The following is a 26,660-nucleotide window of genomic DNA, read 5'->3' as shown; positions in this document are numbered from 1 at the left end:
CCTGTAGCCTCCCTCTGCAGTTTCATATTCTTGGTGTATGTGTGTGCACCTACGACCCCAAGTATTGTTTTCAAACATCCAGACAGATTTCTTAAAATAAGCAGAAGAATCCACTGTGTAGGGAACAACTATAAAACTGTCTCTTCATTTCATGGCTGTGTCAGAATTTTCTTCTCTTCACCCCCTCCACCACTGCCCTGGGGAAATAACTTCTGAAGAGTGAGTGATTCAAAGTCCCGGGTATGAAGTTTCAACATTACTTGGAACTGCTGAAAGCCAGAATTTATTTCTTCATGTGCGGCCCTCCCCCATTCCACTCTGTCTTATTCATCCTCAAGAATTCCAACCCTGTTCAGTCCTTAAAAAGTAAATGACATGGAAATGTGATTCAGGACTTGAGAAACTATGATTGGTGGGAAAAAGGTGAGTATTAGCAGACTTGACATTGAGCTCAGTATGTCCCAGTGAACTGTCCCTTTATAAAGACCTTGAGATTTTCATGCCAAATGGGAGTTCATGTGAATTGAGGCATTCTATATGAAGCTCTTCTTCAAGTGACAATTATTTCTATTCTCATTTTATAATCAGAGAGGCTGAGCTGCCCAAAGCTTGGAGTGAAACACAGATGGTCTAGGTTTCCAGCTCATATGGGCAAACTTAAAAGACTGGGAAATTCTCCATCCACTAAGCAAAAGCACGAGGGGAAGCGAGTCACTGTTGTTTCTCTTTCCCAGTGGAATAACGAAATTAAATCCCCCAAGTCTGCTAGGAAAGACAGAGATACATAAAATCAAAAGGTCGAGAGGGGAGAGAGAAGAGAGCGCTTCCTGTGGCCCTGAAGCCATCCTTAAACACCATCTCATTCATCGCTACAAGATCCAATGAGGGAGACAGGGCTTTTATCACTCTCCCTACTTTTTACAGATGAGCAGACCAGAGACCAGAAAAGATTAGTGCCTTTTCCAAACTCACAAAAATCTGGTGCTGAGCCAGGGGGAACTTCTGACTCAAAGTGTAGAGTCTTCTCCTTTTGGAACACTACCGCGTATTCAGCCATTCTCTGCTCTGCTCCAATAGCGTATGCTCTGTGTTGAGTCTGCTGTCCTGACACATATTCAAGAGGAAGGAGTTCTAGCCACTGGGGACTGTCTCAAGTAGAAGAGCGACAAAGCAGGAACTCCCAGTTCCTTCGGAAAACTGAGGTTTTCAACTGAGGTACCAAGTCAGTTAGTCCATTTCTGAGCACTTACCGGGTGCCAGGTCAGGTGACACAAAGTGAAGAGACAGTCCTTGCCCCGGGGGCACTCCTTGTGACCACAGGAATCAAACAAACCAGAACACTGCTAACCATTCTTTTCCTTGCCTAACAAGAGATCAGGTATGTGCGGGGGCACTGCCCATGACCCTGTAGAAAACGGGGTCCACAGCAAGGCTACTGCAACTTATTGATACTCATCTGAATCTCCACACAGAGTGTTACTTCACAGATCATCTTTTTGATCAATATCCCCTTGGGGAATACTTGTTATGATTTCGACCCTGACCAAACGGTCGAGACTTTGGCTAAAGTGGAAAGAAGATCCTCAAAGCTAAACTGTCTTCAGCAAGAAGAAGATTAAAATTTTTTTTCTTTTATTCAACCAAACTGTTGTTTGGACCTAAGCTTCAGAGAACGTTTACATTAAAGAACATTATTAATATAGTAGCAACAACTTCTTTAGCGCTTGCTGTATACTAGGGCTAAGAAATTTTATATTCTGCTAAGAAGTATTGCTTTATTATTTAAATACTATTTGGTACTGCCCTAAGAATTTTTAATATCCAGAATCTTGAATAAAGCTGGGAGAATTGCCAGTGGTGAGGGTTCAGTGTTGGTGTAAGGGGGACAGTGCAAATTGATTCACGCGAAGCTAATGAGTCAGGAGAAAGCACGCAACTTTCTCACTAGAGGGAAGGTCGGGGTAGGTGTTACAGTGAAAAATTAAGGAGATGCAGCTTCATCCCAGGTCAGGGGACCCAAGGAATGTTCTTTAGGCCACAGGTTCATCCCGTGGAGGAAGGAGCAGAACATTCCACATCCTACTCCACCTGGGTGGTCAGGGACACCAAAGCCACTTTTTCTCAGATGAATGAATATTCGGGATTCAGAAGGAAGCACCTCGTAAGCAGGAAGAAAAAAAATCTACGCTAAAATAATGGATGTAAAATCTCTCTCACCCAGCCCCTGTTGTCAAAACAAATCAAAGGGGAATAGGAGGAAGGGAATGTTGAACATCTATTATGTGACCGGCACAGTTCTGAGTATTAAAAACAAAATGAAATGGGACATTTAAGGACGTCAGACAGCGATGATACCTTTTGGTTCATAGCACCCACTCCATTTTCTCTGAATTCCTTTCGCTTGTATGTGCTTTTCCTGACATCAGCATAAATGTACAGAAGAAGCTGAAGTCTTTTGCAGTGTGATTCAGATGAAAGGCGCAGTCATCTTCTGAGATAAGAATAAGAGGTAAGGGAAATGGTTTCAGTGGGATATTGTCTCCTAGCTGCCTGTATAAGGAGCTTACACGTTTATTTGTAGCTTATCAGACCTGCCCTGGTAGCTTTAATAGAGATCAGGCAGTATCTCGGTGGGAAAGAAAATACCGTCTTCTTTTTCTGGGTCCCTCAAAGGTGTGTAGACTCTCTGCTGGCACCCAACCTGGATATCTCAGCCCATGAAATGGTTGGATTCCTGCCTCGTGACACACTTCTCAGGTACCTCCGAAGTAAAGATGGGGTGGGAGGGAGCAGGGGAAGCAGTGTATCCTTTATGTATTTGTGCCCAAAAGAAAACCATTAAAAATTGAGAGAAATTTAATCCCTTTACAAGATCAGTCACCAGCTGGTACCTGTGGTCACTTCATCCACGTCTGCTTGAGGAGAGGAGCCTACGCATCTGGTGACACCACAGTCGTCCAACCTGAGTCAAGTTTGACATTCTGTCCCTCACTTTAAAACTATTGATATATTTGACAGGACCCAAAACGCTTTTCCTGATTTTCCCGCCAGTGCCCACGTTCCTATACTTCAAAATAAGAAAGGGTCATTTAGGATAAAACCCATGTCAATAACCTGTTGCTGAGTTAACAAAGCTCCCTAGTACTTCCCGGTTTACAACAACTTTTTTTTTTTTTTAATCTCTCCCACCTGTGAATTGCCTGTGCTCGTCTGGGCATCTGTTCTTCTGGCCTCTCCTGCGTTCCAGTCGACAGGATGGTCGCAGGAGATGGGAGCCCTCCCTTCGCAGGCCGGCGAGTGGTCTCTCCGCTCCGCGTGGTCTCTGCACGTGGTCTCACCACCTTGGTAGCTGGACTTCCTATACAGTGGCTCAGGGCTCTTGGGAGTATAAGAAAGAGACTCTGCCTAGGCTTCCTGAGGGTTGGTCCTGGTTGCCTGCACAGCCTCACTTCGATTGCATTCTATTGGGTTAGAGTAGCAAGTCCAACCCAGATTAAGTGTGGGAGGAGTTGATACAAGGATGTAAATACCCAAGGTAGGGAGATAAGCCACCACCCACCACACTGCACAAAGGGGAAAGACCGTGTCTTCATCTGGCAGGGCATCACAGTTGCCTTTGTGAGAGGGACGCAACCCTGCGTTCCTTGATTCAACTCAGTAACGTGAGAGGATTCTTGAGATGTCCCTTTGTGTTTTCAAATAAAGGGAAACTACCTTTTTGCTACAATGCTTGGGTGCCATGCTTCCCAACAAACCTTCTCCATCAGCGCTTCTAAACCTGCGGGCTTCGGATTCCTACAAACTTTGGATGAGTTATGAGGAGCCATGAACTGCCTAAAACTATGTCTAAAACATTGCACATGGGCGTGTGTGTGTGCTCCCTGGGAGGGCATTCCTAGCTTTCCGTAGACTATCATCTAAGGCGAAGTCAAATAAGCATGACAACTAAGAGTGCTTACAACTCAGGAGAGCTGCCCTGATTTCTACCTCCTGACATACTTCTAAAGTATCTCAGAAGTAGAGATGGGGGGGGGGGGTCTTTTATGTATTTGTTTCCAAGGTAAACCAAAAATCAGTCACTAGCTGGTACCTGAGGTCGCTTCACCTGAGTCTGCTTGGGGAAAAACAAGGGATGGATGACATGCCTCTGCCTCCAAGAATTATCGTGAGGACTAATTTCCCTCCACTGGGGGTTAAAGGCATTGGAAATGTTGAACAATTTTAGCTCTTATTTTCCCTCGTTATTTGACAGGTCCCTGGTGAGCAGTTAAGAATGTAACGTCACAGGACTTCTTCCCCCAAGCACTTTCTTTTCTCCTTTCCTCTTTACCCTGTGTATCTTCTGAATTATTTTTGGCCGCACTGCACCGGCACTCAGAACTTCCCCGACCAGGTATCGAACCTGTGCCCCCTGCAGTGGAAGCGCGGAGTCTTAACCACTGGACCACTGGGGAAATCCATATCTTCTAAACTTTGTTGAGAGGCAGCAGCAAAGGATACAACTGAGTCTCCTTGGGCCAACCAAGTATGCACTAAAATGCCTGGTGTGATCTGAACTGGTGACACAGCCTTGAACCCGAGTGAGGTACCTCTGCTCACTTTATCCACCAGGAATGTAGGAAGCAGAACCTGTCTGGGGTCAGAGGAAGAAAGAATGGAAAAGGCTAGGGTACCAGAGGCAAACAAACTGGATTGGAGATAGCCAGAACCTGGAGTGAACGTTTTCATTTCAAATGTTTAAGGTAACCTCTGTTACGCCTAACAAAATAGACTTACCTTTCCTCACCGAAACCTTCATCCCGAACATTCCTAACACCCCAGAACCCTTTGTAAAAAACACACGCCCTGTCATTCCTCAAGAGAATCCAGCCAACCATGTCAGCTCAGATAACCCTCAAGATAAATGCTTTAAGCCATCTTCCTACCCCTTCCTTTTCTCTATAGCATTTATCAACATGGAAAATGAGACAGTTTCTCACCACCAGAATGCAAGCTCTCCCAGTGCCCACAGGTACACCCTGCACAAAGGAAAACCAATGTGAACGAATATGTTGCCAGAACTTGCAACACCAAGCTTTCACCATGTACACGGCAGGTGAGGGCTCCGTGCCTCCTTGCCTCACTCGCAAAACGGGGAGAATTGCACCTAATCTCGCAGGCTCGATCAGGCTCAAATTCAGTACAAAATGGCACTGATGAAACACCTGGCACAAGAAATGCCCATTACAGGTCGTCTGTACCCATCCATTTATGTCTCATCTGCAAAGTGTGATGGGAAGGGCCACAGCAATTAGCGCTGCAGCAGCGAGCAAGGCTGACCTGCTTCACAACCTGTGACTCAGTTTCTTCCCTGTAAGGGCAGGATAGTGATGGCCTAGGACTGCAGCTATAGCTGCATTTGTAAAGCACACTGCCTGCAAATCATCCCTGGATCCCCCCCACCCCCACCCCAAGCTTAAGAACTGCTGGTGCCAGGACCTGCAGTGGACCCTGTACGCAGTTTATACAAAATATCACATTGAAATGATAGCTGCTAAGTTTCATAACAGTTGAGGTCACAATGCACATTTTATTTTGATTAGTTCCTGTGACTCCTTCCAATTATTTTTAACCCAGCAACACTACTTCCCAAGGTGTAGATGTGTGATGATTGGCGAGTTCAGTGTTGAGAGGGAGCTTAAAGACTCTTGGTGAAATACAGACAAGAAAAAAAGACAATCCAAAAGCCTCTTTAGTCAGATCTCAAGATTCAACAAGAAAACCGAAATTACCTGGATGTTCTCCTCGGATTTAGAAAGTGATACACTAAAATTTTAAATATTTAGAGTGTTACGATTCACCATTACTTTGTAGAAGGAGGGTCACTTGAAATGCACAGCAGGCTCATTCTGTGAGGTTTTTTTTCCCCTAGCAAAGACAACCTGGGACGCCCAAATGTTCATCTGAGGGCTTCTCCTTCAAGGCATTCAAGTCTACTATTACAGGAGAATGAGAAATTTACAGTGACTATATATTTAGTGTCATCATTAAAATATTTCTAATTATATTAAATACTTAACAGTGATCTCAGAAATTGGCTTTTGTGACAGAGGCGCCAGCAGAGTGAAAAAGTAGGATTCCAGATTTTATTTATTTATTTATTTTTAAGATTGAAAAAACACACCCGGGATAAAATTTCTTAGATCAATAAAGCTTCGGGAAACGGAGCGAGTTGTTCCGGGACCCACTGAAAACTGGTGAACTTGAACTCGGAAGTGGGGTTTTGGCAACGCAACTGTGGGAAACAAGTGTCTGAACCAATCTTCAAACACCACCTCAACATTTTTCTCCCCCCAAGTGTTCGAGTGGCAGACAAAATAAATTACCATAAATTATACGCCAAGGCAACTTCAAAACAACATGACACGACATGAGGCTGAGGATTTCCTTAGCTCCTCCAGGAAGTGTGTAACACTGTTTGTGCTTCTGGCCTGCAGGCTGGGTCGGAAGGGACCCGTCAGACGTCGGGGTAGTTGCAGTAATACACCGCGGAGCTGGCGTCGGACACCACCGAGGAGATGGCCCCGTGGCTGTCCGCCAGATTCACGCCGGAGTCGTGTCCCTGGTAGGGGAGCCCCATCTCGGGCTTGCACACAAAGTGCAGGTACTGTTCGAATTCCGTGCGATCCACCTCCCCGAGGAGCTCGGCCGGCTGGCCTGGGTCCGCGCCGTCCCGGCAGGGCAGCGCCTCGGGCGGCGGCGACGGCTGCCCCGGGCCCGGCGGGGGCGGCTGCGGTGGCATCTGGAAGCCGCGCCCGCCGCCCGCCGCCGCCGGCGAGCCCATCGCGCCGTAGTACATGTGCAGGGCGCTGGGGGGCGCCAGGAGGCCCGGCATCGCGGGGCCCGCGGGCTCCGGGCCGAGCCGGGCGTGCAGGGGCCCGGCGGCGGGCGGCTCCGGGGGCCCCGCGTAGTCCGCGGCCTGCGCGTAGCTGTAGGGTCCGGCGGCCGGACAGTCCCCAGGCAGCGGCGCGGCGAAGAAGGCGGGGTCGGGCTCAACGCCGTCCAGCGGGGACGTGTCTGGCGTGGGCAACGGGTAGCCGTCGAGCGGGGGCGCGCCCAGAGCCTGGCAGTCGCGGTAGTGGCCGCCCATGTGCGGGGGCAGCAGCGGCGGGCCCGCGGGGAAGCCCTGCTCGGGGAAGGGCAGGCCCAGGCCGTCCATGGCCACGCGGCCGCCCTCGGGGCCCAGCGCGGCCGCCGGCGGCTCGGCGAGGCCGTGCAGGAAGCCGCCCTCCACCCGCTTCAGCCGCTTCACCTGCTTGCGCCGCCGCGGCCGGTACTTGTAGTTCGGGTGGTCCTGCATGTGCTGCACGCGCAGCCGCTCGGCCTCCTCCACGAAGGGCCGCTTCTCCGCCAGCGTCAGCGCCTTCCATGACTTGCCTGCGGGACCGCGGGAGGTGGAGAGGCGCGCGGGCTTAGGGTCGGAGCCCCGCTCCCGGGCCCCAGCTGGTCCCACCGCCCTCGCCTCCGACCTCGGATTGTGCAGCCCGGGCAGGGAGGGGAAGGGGTCCAGGTGAAGGTGAACGCTGGGCCCGCGGAGGCCGAGCACTCGAGGAAGACGCGAGGCCTCGGTGCCTTCCTGACGCCTCCTGGAAGCGGCTTCCCGCTCAACCGCTCGCGGTCGTCCGAGGAACCGAGAGCGTCCCCACCCGGGCAAGGAGTCGGGGGGACAGGCGCGACCCAGCCAGGTCCGCGCCAGGGTACCCTCGCCGCCACTCCGACGCGCGGGGAAGCCGCCTCCCGGGGCCGCTGGGCCCGCGCCCCGGCCACACGCGGAAGCCGGGCGCCGAGGCCCAAAGCCGTTCGGAGACTCGGAGAGCGGGAAGCGGGAAGGGACCGAGGGCCCCAGGGAAGGACGTGGCGGCCGCGCACCCCCAGCCTCCTCCGGCGCGAGGCCCACACCCCGTGAGACTCAAGGAAGCGGCTCCACGATTCGCACTCTCTGGGTCCCGAACTCGGACTCACCCAGCATCTTGCTCAGCTCGGCGTTGTGCAGGTCCGGGTTCTGCTGCGCCAGGCGCTTGCGTTCGTCCTTCGCCCACACCATGAAGGCGTTCATCGGCCGCCGGATGCGAGACTCGCCCTTGGCTCGGCCCGCCGTCCCGGCCGGCGCCCCGCTGCTCGCCGCCGCCTCGCCCTTCATCTTCATGTCCCCGAGGGGACTCAGCGACTCGGCCCAGGGGCAGGGGCCCAGCCCGGCCATCACGGCGGGCAGCGCGCTCCGGGGCTGGCTCTGCTCGTCACTGGCGTACCCCGCATCCGGGCTGCTCATGGCGCTCCAGCCCTGCCCCGCGCCCCGCGCCCCTCCGCCGGACACGCCGCCTCCCCCGACCGGGGGGAGGGAGGGGGTGGGGAGCGAGAGAGGGAGATGCCCCGCGGGCCGCTCGCGCCCCCCGGCCCGACCCCGCCGCCGGCGTCCCTGGCAGATCGCAGCCCCGGCGCAGCTAGCGTCCCCGCCGGCCCAGTGACACTGCGGGCGCCCCTAGGCCGCGGGGCCTTTTCTGCACAGACGTGGCCAATAGAGCGACGGGGGCGGGCCGGGCCGGCGTCTCTAGGCCCACGCCCAGCTCGCCGCCCAAGTCCCAAGTCCCAGCTCACCCCCAAGCCCGCCCTTTCCCCTCCCCCGCGCCGACCCCGCGCCCAGGGCTACACCTGCCCCCGGGAAAGCTGGCTGGAGCCGGGCTTAGGCGCCACGTCCTCTCCGACCCGGGAAGAGGGACTTCTGAAAAACTTTCCCGGGTGCTGATCGCACTGCTGCACAGGTGCACCTGGTCCCGGCAGTTCGGATCAACACACGAAGCATCCACTAAACCAGGAGCTGAGGGTGTTTCAGCGGTGGGTGACCTAGCCTTCTTCCGAGAGACCTACGGACGTCTTAAAATTGCAAAATACTTTCTCTTCCCAAGGATTCAACGTGCTTGTTGTACTATACTCAAAATGCTATGTCCGAGGTAAATTCTACTTTCTAAAACAAGATTACAAACGTCATTCCGAAGAAATGAAAACGTTTACCCAAAAAAGACGAACCAACCCTTGACAATTTGTACGTGAAATGTACAGTAAACAAAGTTTTCTCATATGTGTTCAGTAAAAGAGGCAAGGCTTAGTTTTGATTTCTAAAATGTGGTAAAGACAGCAGTGATATTTATCTAAATGCCTGCCGATTAGAGGAAAGAAAGCAACACCTGAGGAGCGAAATAACTGTAGCTTGGAGGGTCACCTTGAGGTGGTGACCCTCACAGATGACTGGGGGATTCCTCTATGTTTCTCTAGACTGCAATGAAAATCTGAATGACCGTTAAACTTCTGTATCAATCTGAGAAACCTTCTGCGTGGGATTTGTAAACAAGCCCTTATATTGTTCTTATGTACAGCACACCATCCCTCCAAACGTCAGCAAACTAGTTTATCCTTATAACCCTATGAGGTAGAGGCTATTATATCTTACAGGAGAGGAAACTGGGGCACGGAGAGGTTAAGGACCTCGTCCGAGATCACAGCAAGTGGAATTCATCTCCAGTAGTCTGCCCTCAGACTTGGAGCTCTTAACCTTTAAGCCAAGCTGTTGTATTCGTGTACTTGTTTGTGTGTTGCGTTGTTTTCTACAGCAACGGACACGGCCATTCCTGCATAATTAGATAACTTTGCAAAGAAACCAATATATCATTCTCTACAACAGACTTTGTTTACTGTGAAGGGGTGATGAGAAACTAGGGCTTACAGCCGGGATCTGGGAGGTAAATGCTGCAGCTTCTAGTGTGATATGACAGGGACAAGTAATCTATCAAGTCCGCTTGTTAGTGGCATTCATAAAAACAAAGAAACAGAAGCTTTGAAAACACTTGGCCTTCGGTTTCTCTGACTTTGCTATTTCTCCAAAGAACTTCTGCACGCTTGTTTTAAGCCAGCTTGAACTCCGTGAGGATCTGTGACGTTGGCTGCCCTCCCTCACCTTCAGCGGCCAGAAAGTGGTTCTAGTTCCTGGGTCGCTGAGGTTCAGACAAGAATTTAAAAAGTAATCTGCTTAAGGAAATAATAGAGAGGTGTTATTTTTAATTGGTGGTTTTGAAGCAGTTGATAATCTTAAACACATTTAACTGATTACGTACTTTTCCTTTAAGAGTTTATTTTTCTGAAAAAGAAAAATACGGGCTTGAAAATTAAGCAAGACTGCATTACAGCTGGTTATCTGATAAGGAAACTATAGAAGTAGAGAGAACAAGTTTATCACGCGGCGCCTGGCTCCTTGTTTTCTTGGTGATGTTCTCTAACTTTGCTGCAAAGTAATGTCTTCTCAGAGATCTCAAAGCAGGACTTTCTATCAGCGTGAAAGTTTCTATGAACAAATGGGAGTTTTCTCAGAATAGAGGTTGAAAACCAAACAAAAATAATCCCTGTTCGAGAATACATTTTATCTGTCTAGATGAATCTATATGACTAATTCCATAAAAACATAACATAGGGTGCAGGAAATACAATCCACGTGTGAGTCCAAAAAATGTATATGCACGGATTTACCCTTGTACACTTTCTTCATCCTCGTGTACCTCCTCGGAACCTCATTGCAGAGAGAGGTGCCACAAGGGTCGAGAAAGTGATGGGGAAAAAAACGCGGGGGGGGGGCAGTTTTCCCCATTATTATTTGCACTTGTTCTGGAGACTAACGACTGACTTTTCTTGGGTAAGATACTGAGAATTCAAGTGAGAGCACAGGGTCCATAGGATGGAGCTGGAGCTACAGATTTTAGCGCCCCTCCCCCTACTGCTTATAACACCCTCCCTGGAAGTTAAAAAGTAGCAATTTACTTCTATTTATAGGAAGGAATTGTGGTGCCTTTCCAAGACTAGGCCCTTCTATACTATACCGTTGCCTGTATCTAATCTCTTCTGATCCTTCACTTGTCATAGATTTGGGGGGAGCGTGTTGGGGCTGGTGGCGCCGCAGACCGGTCTGCGCAGTGTGTGGACTCTTCTATTTCGGTCCCTTTACTAAACGCGGTGTTGGAAGTCGAGCTCGGGCCGTTATCAGAGCCAGCCACAAATGCCACATGAAAAGCAGCAAACATCCGGAGTGGCTTCCGGCGAGCCTTGCTTTTCTCATCACGAGAGATTTACGCGGGGGGAGGGGGGCAAACAAGTGCGCGAGGAAGAGCCGTGTACACGCGGCCGGCCGGGCGCGCCCGCAGTGCACGGACCGAGAACTCTGGGCTCCTGGCTACTAGTGGCACGCCCGGTCCCCAGGCCAGACCCGAGGCCCAAGGGCTGGGCGAGGACGCGACTAGCGCGGCACGAGGCCGTGCCCGTTGCCCCTCGGGGCCCGTGGCCGGCGGGCGCAGAAATGAACCCGGGTAGGTGGCGAGCCGCGGCTCGGACCCCTGAGTGGCCAGGCACAGGCCGGGGGTTTCCGGCAGGCTTTTGTGTTTCGATGCTCGGGAAGCGGGAGCCGGACGAAGGACACTCCGGCGGCCGGGGAAGGCCGTGGGCACCGGGGCAGATCCGGGTCGCCTGCGGAGAGCTAGTGCGCGGGAGCGGGGAGGGAGCGCGCGCCGCCGACGCCGGGTACGGACAGACAATGGTATCCCCGGAACAGAGAACAATAATAAGGCCTTTGCGTTTGTAAGTCGCGCGCCCGCGGCGGCCTCCGGGAGCCGAGCGGAAGGCGGCGCGCGGCACGCAGCGCGCCCGGGGCTCCGCACCGCCCAGGTAGGGCCGCGGGCCGGCTCTGCGTACCTCGCGCGTTTCCTTCCCGTCCCCGCGCCGGTCCCCCGCGGGTCCGGGATGCGAGGTCCAAAGTCGCGGGCGGGATGGGAGAGGTGGGGAGGAAGGAGGGCCCGAGAGATCGCGGTCGCCGGCTCCGGCCCGGGAGGCCCCCGAGGGTCGGAGCCCCGCGGACCCCGCATCTGGCGTCCGACGCTGCCCCTCGGGGCACCCGCCTCTCCCGCGGGGCCGAGAGTGTCTTTGGGGACGCTCGCTGGGCACGAGGATGGGAGGCGTGCGTTCTGCTCCCACGCCCTCTCCCACGCCCTCCGCCTGCATCCCGCCCCGGCCTCTCGCCCTGGTCCGCGGACCCCCTCGAGGCCGCCCCGAACCCCGCCCTGGCAGCCGGCGACTCCTCGACCGTAACCCTGTTCCCGCTCGGCTCCGCCTGGGGTTTGCACAGGCGAAGCAGGAAGTGCGCTGTTCCCGGTCCACTTTCCTGCTCAGAAACTAGTCCGCGGGGGTGTTTCTTACATTCTGCACCCGCCTCCCGCCCCAGCTCGGGTCCCGGGGTTGGAGTGTTGGCTCCTTCCCTTTATTCCCCGACGTAGGGAACCTCAGACTTCTGAGGTGAGAGGGCGTTGGGGGTTAAGGAAAGGCAGCCCAGCTCGTCCCCAGGACAGATTACAGCCACACACTGGCTTGCTCGTCCCCTCCATCTCGGCCTCTCAACTCTAAAGGGAATTTCAATAGCGGCTTCTGTGCACCCACTTCTTCCGACCTTCCCACCTTCCTCGCACCCAGAAGAGGCCAGGGCTTTCGTTGTAGAGTTGTGTCGTCAACTAAACATACAGTCTTATCAGCAACATGTCCGTTGTGAGCCGAACACTTGCAGTTCCCCCCAGAGGGGAGCAGACACGGCCCCTGCGTCGGAGGAATGCACAGCGCGGTACCATTAGCCTTCCTCTCTGATTGATTCACGTCCAGCCGGGGGTTCTAGGCCCTCTGTACCGCAATCATTTGTTCCTGGCAAGTAAAGGTGATCCTGACATCAGTAGGCCAAGCGCTCTGAGATATTTTTTTCTAGTAGAAGTACTGTAATAGGTGGCCTTTCTACCCTGGAAACTCTGGCTTGCCAAGTTTCTCTTGTCAGCAGGGCTGGATTTTGCCAGGTGGTTGGTTAGGGCAAGGTGTGCATTCTGTGATCATGGAAATGATCAAAGTGAATGGGTCATAGGACAGGCCACTCCTGACACACTCATTATCCACCTTTCTGTGCAACTTGAACCACAAGCATATCAGATTTTGAAATGGTACCCTAGTTGGCTTCCAAGGTTTCTAAACAGGAGAGAACATATTAGGAATCCTTGCTGGATTCCTCTGCAGTCAGTGTTTGGTTGTCCTCTGTTACCTGAATTTTCTTCTATGCCCATTTCTTAACCTTGCCAACAACTTTGTCAACACTCTTGAACAGCCTCTTTATTTTATTTATTTTATTGAAATACAGTTGATTTACATGTTGTGTCAGTTTCTGCTGTACAGCAAACTGAATCAGTTATACACATACATATATCCACTCTTTTAGATTCTTTTCCCATATAGGTCATTACAGAGTACTGAGTAGCGTTCCCTGTGCTACACAGTAGGTCCTTGTTGATTATCTCTTCTATATACAGTAGTGTGTATATGTCAATCCCAATCTCCTGATTTATCTTTCCCCGCCCTTAACAGCCTCTTTATATCCTCGAGCACACACAGTCCATTGGCATGTAATAAATGCTCAGGGGTACTATAATGGTTGTCTTTGAGCCGGTCATGCGGTCATCTTCTTTGGTGGCAAGGCGCTAAGAATTATCTCCATAAACCTCAGTAAAGACTGTTCTCATCTAAGACACATCTGTGTAGACATGCGGTCATCAGACTTCAGACCTACCCTATTCTCTCTCATCCTCTCCTTCCCCAGAGGTTCAGTGTCCAGGCACTAAGCCCTGAAATGTCTCCTCTTCTGAGGTTTAACTCGAGTCCTCTGGCTTTTCTGAACCCACTCAGCATGGAAGTCCACGCCAAGAATGCACATGGAATTTTTTTCTTGTGGCTATATGCATAAATAATTTTCTATCTTTGGGGGACTTTTCAAAAACAAAACCTTTAGTAGTAATTTGTTTGTACTCATAGATTACAGTTTACAAAGCAGTTTCATGTACGTTAACTCGTCAGAGCTTCAGGACAGCCCTGGTGGTAGGCAGGGCAGCTTTTGTTATTATCCCCATTTTTCAGAAGAGGAGATTGAAACTGAGAAATAATAGGTCACCTGCTTGAGGTCAGATGACCAGGATGCTTGCATCACCTGTTTGCCCTTGCTGTTAACACGGATGGGCCTTGTTTTGAATTTCTTTCCATGCCATGTCTGTAACCAGTGAAGGACCTGAAGGGGTTTGTAGGAACCCAATAAAGCCAGCAGGTAGGTAGGGATGGATTAAGGACTCTTGGCACAGAAACTTCCAGTGTGGTTCCTAACCAGGTCACAATAATTTTTTTTAGTAGCAGAGATACAGGGCTGTAACAAGAAAGCATTTTCATTTAGAAGATCTATAATTAGGTATTTTTATTAGATCACATAATCTAAGCCGTAGATGACATCTCATTTAATTTGAGTATTATTTTTTACAAATTCTAATTCAGCTGAAAAAATGAAAACAGTTCAAAGTTACATGGGGATAAAGTTCACATATAAGGAAGTTTGGGTCTCTGAAGCTCTGCCCCTGTACTTCATTCAGACTGAAAGAGATGTCGTTAATTACGCCAAGTTGTGTGGTCTTGTCACATGTTTAAGATCTATGCTGTTGGTCTCCTCTAGATGTACCGCTGACCAAGTCTTTGGGTGCATAAAAACATACAGGTAGCAGCTAGGTAAGGTAAATTCCTCCATTCGTACTGTCGTTTGGGAGAGAAATGGATGGCAAATATTATCAACTCTATTTTATGAAATGGAAAATTGAGATACAGAGCAATTGGGTAATTTGATTAATGTTTTCAAATCAGTATAAGAGACAAGAGAATCATCTATTCATTTAACCAACAAATAATTCCCCAGCACCTGTAAGTCTGCGGCTCAGTACAGCATGGTATATTGAGCACAGATTTGGGAGTCAAACTGCTGGGTATCGAATCATAGTTCTGCAGCTTACCAGCTATGCATCCTTGGACATATTGCTACACCTCTCTGTATCTCCTCTGTAAAGTGAAGGGTAATTATAGCAATGACCTCAGAGAGTTTTATGTGGATGAAACGAGTTAATTGCTAGGACCTGGCACATAGCAAGCATTACCCAGGTATTGAATAATAAAATAAAATTTAAATTAATGCATGTTAGCATATGAAGACATATTGGGAGAATAAATAAGAAAAGGCTACTGTGATACTGAAGGTTAATGCATTGTAACAGATAAACAAATGTTTTCAAGGAAAAAATTAATGGAATTTTTTAATGTTGTAACATCTATGATAACTAGTAATAACCAATGTTATCATGCTTTAATCAAAATTACCTGTTACACTGGCAAAAGCTTTTCAGAGGTCTATAAACTATTGTGCATTTTCTAATTACATTTGAATGTCAACATTACTTTGGTGGTGACATAAAAATCTTTGTTTTGTGCATGTCAACCTTCTAAAACTCTGTGAAGACTGGCCAGGAAACAAATACATAGAATTGTAAAGCATTCGGTATTCCATTAAAAGATCTTTGAAATGCAAAGACACCTTGCGATGAGCATTTAACCTGGGTCAGGCTAGGTTCTTCTCCTAAAGGCATAGAGACAAAGTCCAATCGTGATAACTATGGCCGGGACTCGTGTTTAGAGGAAGAATAACCCACAAATGTACAAACCTTGTCTAGATCTTTCACTGTGAAAAGATCCCAAATTCTAGTCTTGGTTGTTCAGTAACTTGCTGCCAGGTGCACTGCCAGTCACTTAAACTGTCTCAGCCTCAGTTTTCTCAAAAAAGGAGGAAGAAAATGCCCAATCTCTTCCCAACTGTTCCAGATAAAGAAGAGAATAAGTAATCACGAAGTTTTGCAAAGTAAAAGTGCTCAGTGAAACTGGGTTAGTGTGCGTGTCTGCAGATGTCTGGGTGTATATGCGTTTACAGAAGATTCTTTGTACAGAAAAAAAATAGCAAATTGAGATAAAATGGAAATAGGGATTGTAAAGAAGACTACTTTTCTGGCTTATAATGGAATGCTGCTGCTTTGAGAGCAAAAACTTTTTAAAAAACTACTGCACAAAGGGCCCCACCTTTGATCCAGGGCAAACCAGATTCTGTTTTTATGAACTAAGGCTATAGATTTACCGAATAGCCATTATTTTAGTAAATATAGATTATTTCCGTGGTTAATTTTTTTTCTTTCTTTTTTTTCCCCAGTGGTTAATTTAAAACTGAAATTTGGAGACAAATAGACAACCCATTCTTTTGGACACTTTCTTATGATGTAACATTTCCTTGGAACTCACCTGACATGTATGGAATCTTAGGGTTGAAAAGAACTGCATAACCCATCCCTGCTTTTCAAGTTCTGTAAAATTATCCTAGTGAGAGTTTGGAAACATGGGAATGCCTTACACAGGAAATATCACATATTACACTAATATATGAAAGCATTTGTTACTCATACAGCTATGTAAATACACAGCATTCTTTTTAAATCATTTATTTTGAAATAATTTCAAACTTACAGAGAAGTTGCAAGAATAGTATAAAGAACTGTATCACCTTCAAGGAGACCCTTCAATTTGTTAGCATTTTACCGCTTTTGCTCCATCTCAATCTAAAAAAAAAAAAAAATTCCCCACATTTTCTAAAAATATGTAAATGGATATAACAATATAAATATGTAATCATATTTATCATAGAACATATTAACATATACCGATATGTTGTAGACACGACATAAATATGTAATACATCATTATAATATGTTATATCTTATGCATTAAAACATGTGTATGGGGCTTCCCTGGTGACGCAGTGGTTGAGAGTCCGCCTGCCGATGCAGGGGACGCGGGTTCGTGCCCCGGTCCGGGAAGATCCCACATGCCGCGGAGCGGCTGGGCCCGTGAGCCATGGCCGCTGAGCCTGCGCTTCCGGAGCCTATGCTCCGCAACGGGAGAGGCCACAACAGTGAGAGGCCCGCGTATAGCAAAACAACAACAACAAAAACATGTGTATGTATGTCTGTATGTGTGTCATTAGCCTTTTTCTGAACCATTTGAGAGCAGGCTGTGACATGGTGTCTCACTCACTCTAAATACGCCAGAGGACACTCTCCCATATAACCAGACATCAAATAACCAAACAAGTCGGGAAATTAACATTCCTACCATACATCACTACCAGCTGAGCCACCTGCCCAATTCAAAGCTTGCAAACTGCTCCCACAAAGACTGTTTCTTTCCGGTCCAGCACTCCATCCAAGATCACACATGGCCCTTAGATATCATGTCTCTTTCGGTTTGCATCTGAAACAGTTCCTTTATGGTTTTAAAGAGTGAGGGGCTTTCGTTCCAGTGGGGTCCCAGGACCAGTCTGTCTGGTATGGGCTCCTGCATTCTTGGCAGGAAAACCACAGACATGGTGGTGTGCCCTTCCCAGGGCATGATAAGGGAGGCTGCCTGTCAGCCGCATCGTCACTGCTGAGTTCACCTTGACCCCCTGATCAGGTTGGTATCTGTCCAGTTTCTCCAGCTTCAAGCCACCATTTTCCCCTGTGCAATTGTTAAATGTTTTCTGTAGGGAGAACTCTGCTCTATATTACGCTAATATCCTCATCAAGCCCCCACCCCCCTGCCTTAGCATCTGCTTGCGTGGGTGAGGAGTGGTGCTTTTGTATTCCCATCATTCCTCTGTATTTATGTGTTCCTTCTACCGTAAGGACGTTTTCCTTTCCTTTAGATTAGTATGGGCTCATGGATTCCTTCTTTATTCAGTGGTTTATCATCCATAACTAATATTATTTGTTTGGATGGTCTGCTTGTCACTGATTTGGCCAGTGGCGCAACTTTCAAGATGGCTCCTGTATCCTTTTGATACGTCCTTATCATCCTTTGACTATTTCCTTAGTTTTTGGCATAACAAGATATTCCAGGCTCATCTTTTATTTTTCCTGCCTCAACCCTGATTCAGTCATTTGTCCAAGGAGTCAAGAGCATCTTTTAGTGAAGGATGGCGTTTAGAAACCAAAATCTGGGTTCTCATTGGTACTGGGGTATCATCGCTTCTAGATACTCTCAGCAGAGAGAGCTAGGAAACGTATGCATACGTGTGCGTGCATACACACATATATCTATAGTTATTTCTATATCTATTAAAACCATGAGTTACTTGAAGATACCTCCAATTCCAATCCAACATCTCAGAATTCTCGCTAGCCTGCTTCCTTTCCGTATTTTTAAATCCCTTTTCCGACAGTAAGGAACCGTCTCCCACTATTCTCAATGTATCTGTTATTTGCTGGCTGTAACCCGTCTCCCAGCTACCCCACCTGCTTGCTTGGTTTCCGGGCACACCAGCACCTCTGTGCAGATCTCCTGCAATGCTCCACTGTTTTCGTGTTCAAAAGCAAAGCAAAGAAATAATAATTACTCATTTAAATTGATTGTAAAATTATTTTAAGTATAAAATGTGACCATAAACTATAGTATCAAAATCTCCTTCTTTACTATCTTTCCTTGCTGGCAAATTCCTCAGGAGTCAATTAAAGACAAAAAAAACCCAAGGCACTACTTTTGTTTGTTTGGGGTGGGGTCACCCACACTTTTGAAAGTACAAGATTGTACCAAGAAGTGTTTCTTGGGCTTTCAGTCATGGCTAGAGCAAAGCTAGAGACTGGCTTGACCTAGTAGGTTTTCTTTTGCTAAAAACGATAAGGAAGAAAGGGGAGTAAGGATTAAATAATATTTTCCAGAAGCGTTCATAGAATTTGTGGCAGCTTTGAGGAAATACTTCGTAAGTACGGTGCCTCTCCCCTCTGTCAGCCACACCCACACACATTACTCTCCGTGATCTTAGACGGAGAAAATCATGCATACCAAGTCAGATTTCATGACTTGCCCCAAGTTCAGAGGTTGGCCAATCTAATTTACACTGCTTCTATGCATGACTGAATTCCCATGAGTCATTTTCATCTTTGGCGTGAGAGAGAGTTCTGTATTAATATGAAAACCACCCCCTGAGCCTCCAAGTCAGGCTCGGCACCCCCAAACACTGCCCCCTCCATGGCTGCTCTCTGTCTGCAGAGCCCAGGAGATGCACCCCTGGCAGCTCCTGAAACCCTGCCGGTGAGCAGGTCCAAGTTCAGCTGCAATGGACAGCCAAGGGCACCTACCAAGCTCCTCTCTCCTTGGCATGTCTTTCCTCCTTTTCCGAAACTAAAACAGGAAAATCTTACTGGGTCATTTCTACAGAAAGGGTGATGATAAAACATCCCAGAGCTAGAAGGGGCAGCCTCTGGTTAGGCAAAGACTTGAAGCGTGAATGCTTTAACAAACATTAATCATACGTGTGTGTATTAACTGGTTTGGGCATTGTATGTAGTGAGACTTACAAAACATACCTAATATACCAGTTCAGTTTCAGGATGGTTGTTCAGACTGAAGCTTTAATTCTTGAGCAGTTTAAGTCTTCAGTAGTTCAAGGACCTCTGCTAATTTGATTTTGCCAATACTTATTCAATTTAACGAATGAATTATAATAGGATATTTATAAAGATAATTAGTAAATACTTTCCAACTTTTGCCTGGCCTTTGATTTGGGTACACTTTAATAGTGAACATTTCCAGTGCACGTACATGACATATAATCACCAATGCCAGTTCAATCACGTGTAAATACCTGTCCATTATGGCGCAGCCCCTATACACCCCGCATACAATGGTTCTTTCCTACCTCTCTACTCTCACCTCTCACTGCTCTCTTCCACCTCTGCTATGTTCTGGCCTCTGGCTGCTTCTAAAACATGCCAAGCTCTTTCTTTCCTATGTTCTCTTCCCTCTGCATGGAACCAAGTTCCCCCAGATCTTCCTATGGCTAGCTCCCTCATCCGAGGACACCTACTCTGGGAGACCATCCTACCTAAAATAGCCAGTGTCTGCCACCGCCTCCACAAACTTCTCATACTCTCCTCTCCCACTTGGTTTATAATTTCCTAAAGCACTGTTCTTAGCAGGCATCATATTGTATATCTATCTGTTTATTCTCTCTCCCTCTCCGCATTACAATGCTAGCTCCCTGAAACGTTACCTGTGTCGTGCACTGCTGGATCCCTTTGCCCAGAACATCACAGGGCCTCAACAAGGTTTGTTGAATGAATGAAAGATGGTCTGAGACAGCTCATCAGAGGATTCCCCCTGCCCTTAGTGGGACCAAAACTGTGGACGCTTGGACTGCTGGCTGGCCTTTGTGCATTGTCATGGCTTTTTTCTGGAGAACACGCTTTTCTCTTAGAGTTTATATGGCTTTCATCGAGGCCTCATCCTGTCGCTTTAAGAAGAGGAATGTTCCCCCTGGACACATATTTCATTAACAGAGCATTATCTCCCAAAGTAACTAAGAACTTTCAGAAGAAGGGTGACGGTTATAAGAGCCGCTAGATAATTTGGATTGATTAGGTATCTTAATCCAGTTGCCAGTTAATTGTGTTTGTTTGTGATTAAGAATATGATTTTCACCTCCTCCCCCCTCCACGATCTCGCTGTGTTTGGAGAAGGCCAATCTTCGTATCTGCAGCCGGCTCTTTGAAGGTGTTTGCTGAAGGGATGAGACCACTGGCTCACCTGGAGCCAGGAGCTGGGAGGAAGGAATCTCTGCGCAGCCACCTGCAGGTTCACTAAGAAAGATCCCACCGCCCACCGCAAACAGGCGGGAGATCTGAGCACCCGCGCCCGTTCCCCACCCCCTCCCATCACGCCCGGGGTCACTCTTCTGCGGAGAAAATGACTCCGTAGTTGAAATGCTGATCAGAATGAACCGTTCTCCAAAGCAGGGCTTCTCAAATAGCCGTGCAGAAGGATCCGGTTTTCCCTTTATTTCCAATCTGTCACCCGTTGATATTTTTAAAATACAACTTTTAAAAAATCACTAGAAAAATAACGAAGTCATGAAAAATACAAGCTCACACTTTTTATTATGCGGGTCCTCAGACATCAACCTATCCTCAAATTGCTCCCAAAGTTCGGAGCTGCTTCCCGCCAGGCAGGGTACCGCATCCGCATCCTGCATCCCAGCCCCGACCCCCCACTCCACCCCCCGGGCTGCAGACCTCAGCACCGCCGCCCCCCCGCCCCGGGGGGGAACCGGCCTTAAACCCGCAGCCCCTTCCTCACTTAGCTGTTTTAGGTCCCCAGTTTTTTCTTTTTTTTTTTAAAGGAGATACTCAATGGATTATAAGAGTGCTATTGGATGCGAACTTCTCCCACTGAAAAGCACCAAGTCAACAATGAGCCGTTTATTGACATTATCCGCTGTTGAACAACGGGGTTGTTTGCCTTGACAGTCAGACCTGCGGCCGCGGCGGTGAGTGGGGATGAACGCTTTCAGCTTCGCTGCTGGGGACTAGTGTCTGGGCAGGAGGGGAAGCCTGGCGAGCGAACTGGGGGCAAAGAGGAAAGCACTGGACCTCTTAGGGTCACGTAACCTTACGGTGACCTGCTTCTAAGTCACCGATGTGAATTCTTTCTTCTGATGCCAGCTATATTATTAGCTGTAACTACTCCCACGCATCATGTAGATAACAGAATATATGGGATATAATATTTGTGATACAGTATAATTTCTATACACACACACACACACACACACACACACAATGTTGTTGTTGTTTTACCAATGGAGAAACTGAAGTTTCTAATAGTCGGTTTGGGGCATCTGATACCAGGAGACAAAGCTAAAGGCTGCAGTCCTTCACCTAAAGTGTTTGCAGCTATGACAACACACAGGCTGCAGAGCACTCTTCCTGTAGACGGTGTGGGCTCCCTCCCTGACCTGTGGGGCGCCCTTCCTCTTGTAACAGGATCAGGCTTTTGGGCCAAATTCTGCTCACCCCATCCCCCAACTCATTCTGACTTCTAACTTGACCAGTACGCTTGGAATTCTGGCTGTCACAAATCCCCCCAGTTCCCATCTTCCTTTTGTTCCCATCACTATCGACAAAGAGCTGTGATCGCAAGTTTCCATGTATTGAAAATATTTCCATATAATAAAATATTGACTTTTTTGGTATCACATATATTATTAGCATACTAAGGCCTTTGTTCAGACAGAGGGTTTTAAATCGTTAATTGATGGGAATTTGTATTTTCCAGGCAGATACTGTTTCCAAAATATTTTCCATTCTAAATTGCAATTAGCTGGGCTCTCAAAGGTGCTTGAATTGTCTAGTGGCATTCCCTCAGTTTTAAATTTTTTTATAAATAGCTTTCTTGAATTCAAATGATCTTCAAATTCTCTTATTTTACTGTTTCATGTATCTGTAGGTTTTCTCTAAACCAGGCATCTACAAATGTCTTCAAGTCTTTTAGAGCAAGAACTTTCTGTAAGGAGGAGACCTAAAATTGTGACACTATCAAAACTGCTACAACCTGGAGTAATACACCAAAAATAAAAATTGTTTCTTCTGTAGATTTATTTTCAGATATAATGGACTTGCATAGTACATTTAAAGTGGTATGTTGGTTCCTTAAAAGAAAAAAAAGTATTGCTTTTTAAAGGACATGAATGTGGAAAAGTGATTTGTTGTTTTACATAACATAATAATTAATATTTATACAGTACTTTGAAAAGTATTTTTATATACAAACTTCAAAATAACCCTACTATAATATTCTTACTTCTTTTTTAAAAAATTTTATTGGAGTATAGTTGATTTACAATGTTGTGTTAGTTTCTGCTGTACAGAAAAGTGAATCAGTTACACATATATGGATATCCACTCTTTTATAGATTCTTTTCCCATGTAGGTCATTACAGAGTATTGAGTAGAGTTCCCTGTTCTATACAGTAAGTTCTTTTTAGTTACCTATTTTATATATAGTAGTGTGTATATGTCAGTCCCAGTCTCCCAATTTATCTATCCCCCGCCTTTCCCCTTGGTAACCTTAAGGTTGTTTTCTACAACTGTGACCCAATTTATTTTTTGTAAATAGGTTCATTTGTACCATTTTTTTAGATTCCACATATAAGTGATATCACATGGTATTTGTCTTTCTCTGTCTGACTTACTTCACTCAGTATGACAATCTCTAGGTCCATCCATGTCGCTGCAAATGGCATTATTTTGTTCTTTTTCATGGCTGAGTAATATTCCATTGTATCTATGTACCACATCTTCTTTATCCATTCCTCCGTTGATGGACATTTAGGTTACTTCCACGTCCTAACTATTGTAAACTTCTTTCTTATTTTATTTTTCACAAGAGGAAAATGAGGTTCAGGGAGATGAAATGATTCACGAGAGTCACAAATCTAGGAAGGACCGGATCCTTTGATTCCATGCTTTTCCACCATTCCACACTGTCCACACAGCTTCACACATGCACAAACGCCACTCTACCATCTTCCTTTTAGCCACTGATGATTCCTGCACTGCTGGAAAGGCCTTCAATTCCCTTAGGTTTTACTAGAGCACTCAGCCTGCCTTGAAGACTTAGGACAACATGCTTTTTATTCAATATTTTTGCAGTAACACTTTCCATGTCCATAAACTAAGTTTTGGTAATGAACATAGTAACACAGTACTCTAAATTTAGCTTATCATCATAAACTCCTAGGGGAACATGTTCCAAACAGTTTCCCAGACTTCTCTCAACAGAGATTCTGTTCAACCTGGAGAGGGCCCCAGTACAAGCATCCTAGTGGTCCTGGGCTGGGAAACATTGGGGCCATTTCCAGGGCTGGGAAACATTGCTTTAACATATTAAAAGTAGTAAACTGTAAATGGTGTGCACTAGAATTGTTGTAACATAGAGGAAAGCTGTGATGTATGCTAGTTTACATTTAGGGTACCCTGAGTGCTATTTTTCCTAAAACACAAACTAAAAAAGCTGCCTTAGGTTCTTAGCTCCCTGATTACTTGTAAAATAATGAAACTTCAGGGGAAAAGACCTACTTAACTTCATCTTATCCCTTTTTCCACAAAAAGACGTAGCCTGGGCCATCTTTAATGCCTTTGGCCAGTAGGAAAAAAATTGTCTCAAAGCTTTCTTGAGGTACATCCCCTTCTGTGATTCCTACAGCATCTTCCTCCCAGAAAGAATTAATTATTTATGCTTCCCATAGCTATTTTTCATAATTTTGTTAACAGAGTCCAGGCCACAGTATAGTGCAGTTGGTTATTTTTGTGAAAACTGACCAGCTGGCTTCTTCCTCTTTATATCACTTTATACCACTTTGGGACACAAAATAAGATGCTTACTAGATGCTGATTGATTGTAAGTCCAATCTGATAAGAATGGTGGGAAGGGGCGTGGTATCTTCCTGGCCGCCTGAAATCCTGTTTCTTGTGTGTTCACTTCAGTTCATTTCAGTTTCTAAAGTCTTACAATCTCATGTACCGCTGGGCACATAACAAAAATCGGTTGGCCTGTATCAAGCGCATGTCTACCACCCGGTTAGCCCCTGGGTTTCAAGTCATGTTAAGAAGAGGTTCAAAATGGCAATCCAAATTATTTACAAGCATTCATTAAATAAATATAATTTTTTTAAAAAAGGTTTTATTGCTGTGGTAACAGACACATAAAGCCTTTAGACATCTGATTAGCAATAGATGAATATGGAAAAGTGATTTATGGACCTTTTCTGTGCAATTTTTTAAAAATTTATTTTACTGAAGTATAGTTGATTTACACCATTGTGTTAATTTCTACTCTACAGCAAAGTGATTCAGTTATACATATGATTCTTTTTCATATTCTTTTCCATTATGGTTTATCACAGCATATTAAATATAGTTCCCTGTGCTACACAGTAGGACCTTGTTGTTTATCCATTCTATAGGTAATAGTTTGCATCCGCGAATCCCAAACTCCCAGTCCATCCCTCCCCGACTCCCTTCCCCCTTTTTTGTACAATTTTTGTTTCAGTAACTCTTCTGTAAGTTTGAAATTCTTCCCAAATGAAAGTTGGTTTTTTTAATTAGACATTAAACCTTGAAAACACACGATGCTGAGTGAAGAAGCCAGTCACAAAAGATCACATCCTGTGTGATTCCATTTATATGAAATGTCTAGAATAGGTAACTCCACAGACAGAAAATAGATTATCAGTTGCTTAGGGCTGGGGAGGGGGGAGTAACAAAGGAGCTGGAATGGGGTTTCTTCTTGGGGTGATGAAAATGTTATAAACTTGTGATTGCACAACTGAACTTACTAAAAACCACTGAATTGTACACTTTAAATGGGTGAATTGTATGGTATGTAAATTATATCTCCATAAAGCTCTTACTTAAAAAATTAGAATTCAGGGACTATCTGGAAAAGACTCAGATATTAAACATTTTATTTGAAATTGAACACTGGTTGGAAGATGCACCTAGTTAGACAACACCAATCGGGTCGGTTTTCCTCCCCAGGCACATTTCCACTTGGCAGTGAATGGATTAGTTAGTTTCTCTCCCAGGGTAGTTGATAGAAAAGGGCTCTAGCACATAAACTAATTGACTTACGATTAGTCATGGGACAATGTTATCATCTGACAAGTTTGCTTTTAAACTTTACTATTTCATGTCTTATTTTAAGCTTGAATTCATTGGTACTTTGGAGCTTCCTTAAAGCATTCTATAAATCTACTTCAGAATTCTAAATGTTTCCTCTCCTCCCATCCTCCTGCCTGGAATGGGTAAAATGAGTTTTCACCCTCTCTTTTCAGTCTTACTAAGATTAAATGGCAGTGAGGTTTGGGAACACTGATAAACTTTAAAAAGAGAAAAAAGATAAGTTTACCTTAAGTTAATCAACTTAAAAATGACACTTGTCACACTACTATATGTAAAATAGATGATCAACAAGGACCTACTGTACAGCACAGGGAACTCTACTCAATACTCTGTAATAACCTACATGGGAAAAGAATCTGAAAAAGAGTGGATATATGTATATGTATAACTGAATCACTTGCTGTACACCTGAAACTAACACAACATTGTAAATCAACTATCCTCCAATATAAAATAAAGATTAAATTTTTGAAAATGACACTTGTAATTGTAGGAATGGCAAGAAATTTTAGCGTACAACCTTCTTTCCCTTCCCTAATACGTGCTGGTTAGTGATTTTCCCCAATCTCACTTGTTCATTTTGGGACTTGATGAAATATTTCAGAAAATTTTTGTTTAATGTTTAGTGATATTAAGGTTGGGGGGTAAATGAGCTTGAAAAATATTTGTGTAGGAGGAAATTTTCATCAGTAGTCAATATTTTATCTTTGTACATAAGAAGTGAAATAATTTTACAAATGGATTTTAAAAGATCATGACCATGTTCTGGGCGAAAAAGCTTTCTTTAGGTGCCTGAGGACTCAAAATGACAAAGAGAATAATTATTTCTCTACAAATCGAGCTCTATACTAACCAGAGTGTTTTCAGATTTAAGCATGGGTGTCCGTGGCAATATGCCCTAACGTCGGAATTTCTAGAGGGTTCTACTTGGGTGCAAGAACACTGCCGTTTCATTGTGAAGCGAGGCGTCTCAGGTGTGGGGAATGTCGGCCTCCTTCCTCCACACCGAGGGTCTTTACTGGCTGCTGTTTAAACATCATATTTGCCTTCTTGCCTCAAAGAGAAATATTTTTCTAAAATTGATTGTGGTAAGTTTTCTGTTTGGGAACGCTCGTTAGAAGATAAAACAAGAGTTCTTCTATTGGTAAACAAACCAAAAGC

The 26,660-nt window shown here is 46.3% G+C and overlaps 1 protein-coding gene across 1 annotated transcript; it reads right to left on the bottom strand.

Annotated features, from left to right (window-relative positions):
• Positions 1-6,496: 6,496 nt before the first annotated feature.
• On the bottom strand, positions 6,497-8,308 carry SOX17 (SRY-box transcription factor 17). The gene is made up of 2 exons (XM_065895587.1): positions 8,002-8,308; positions 6,497-7,416 (listed from the first exon to the last, which is right to left on the bottom strand). Exons 1-2 carry the CDS (start codon positions 8,306-8,308, stop codon positions 6,497-6,499), a joined length of 1,227 nt encoding a protein of 408 aa, XP_065751659.1.
• Between the last annotated feature and the right edge of the window lie 18,352 nt (positions 8,309-26,660).

The sequence above is a fragment of the Phocoena phocoena genome, chromosome 17, assembly GCF_963924675.1.
Source record: "Phocoena phocoena chromosome 17, mPhoPho1.1, whole genome shotgun sequence".
NCBI lineage: Eukaryota > Metazoa > Chordata > Mammalia > Artiodactyla > Phocoenidae > Phocoena > Phocoena phocoena.
This window is presented reverse-complemented; position numbering and strand designations above follow the sequence as displayed.

Bases quoted from the DNA above. Each gene is read 5' to 3' on its own strand.
- SOX17 (XM_065895587.1), bottom strand. From the start codon at position 8,308: ATGAGCAGCCCGGATGCGGGGTACGCCAGTGACGAGCAGAGCCAGCCC. The intron at 7,417-8,001 runs GTGAGTCCGAGT...GCGGTCCCGCAG, and splicing joins CGAGCTGAGCAAGATGCTGG to GCAAGTCATGGAAGGCGCTG.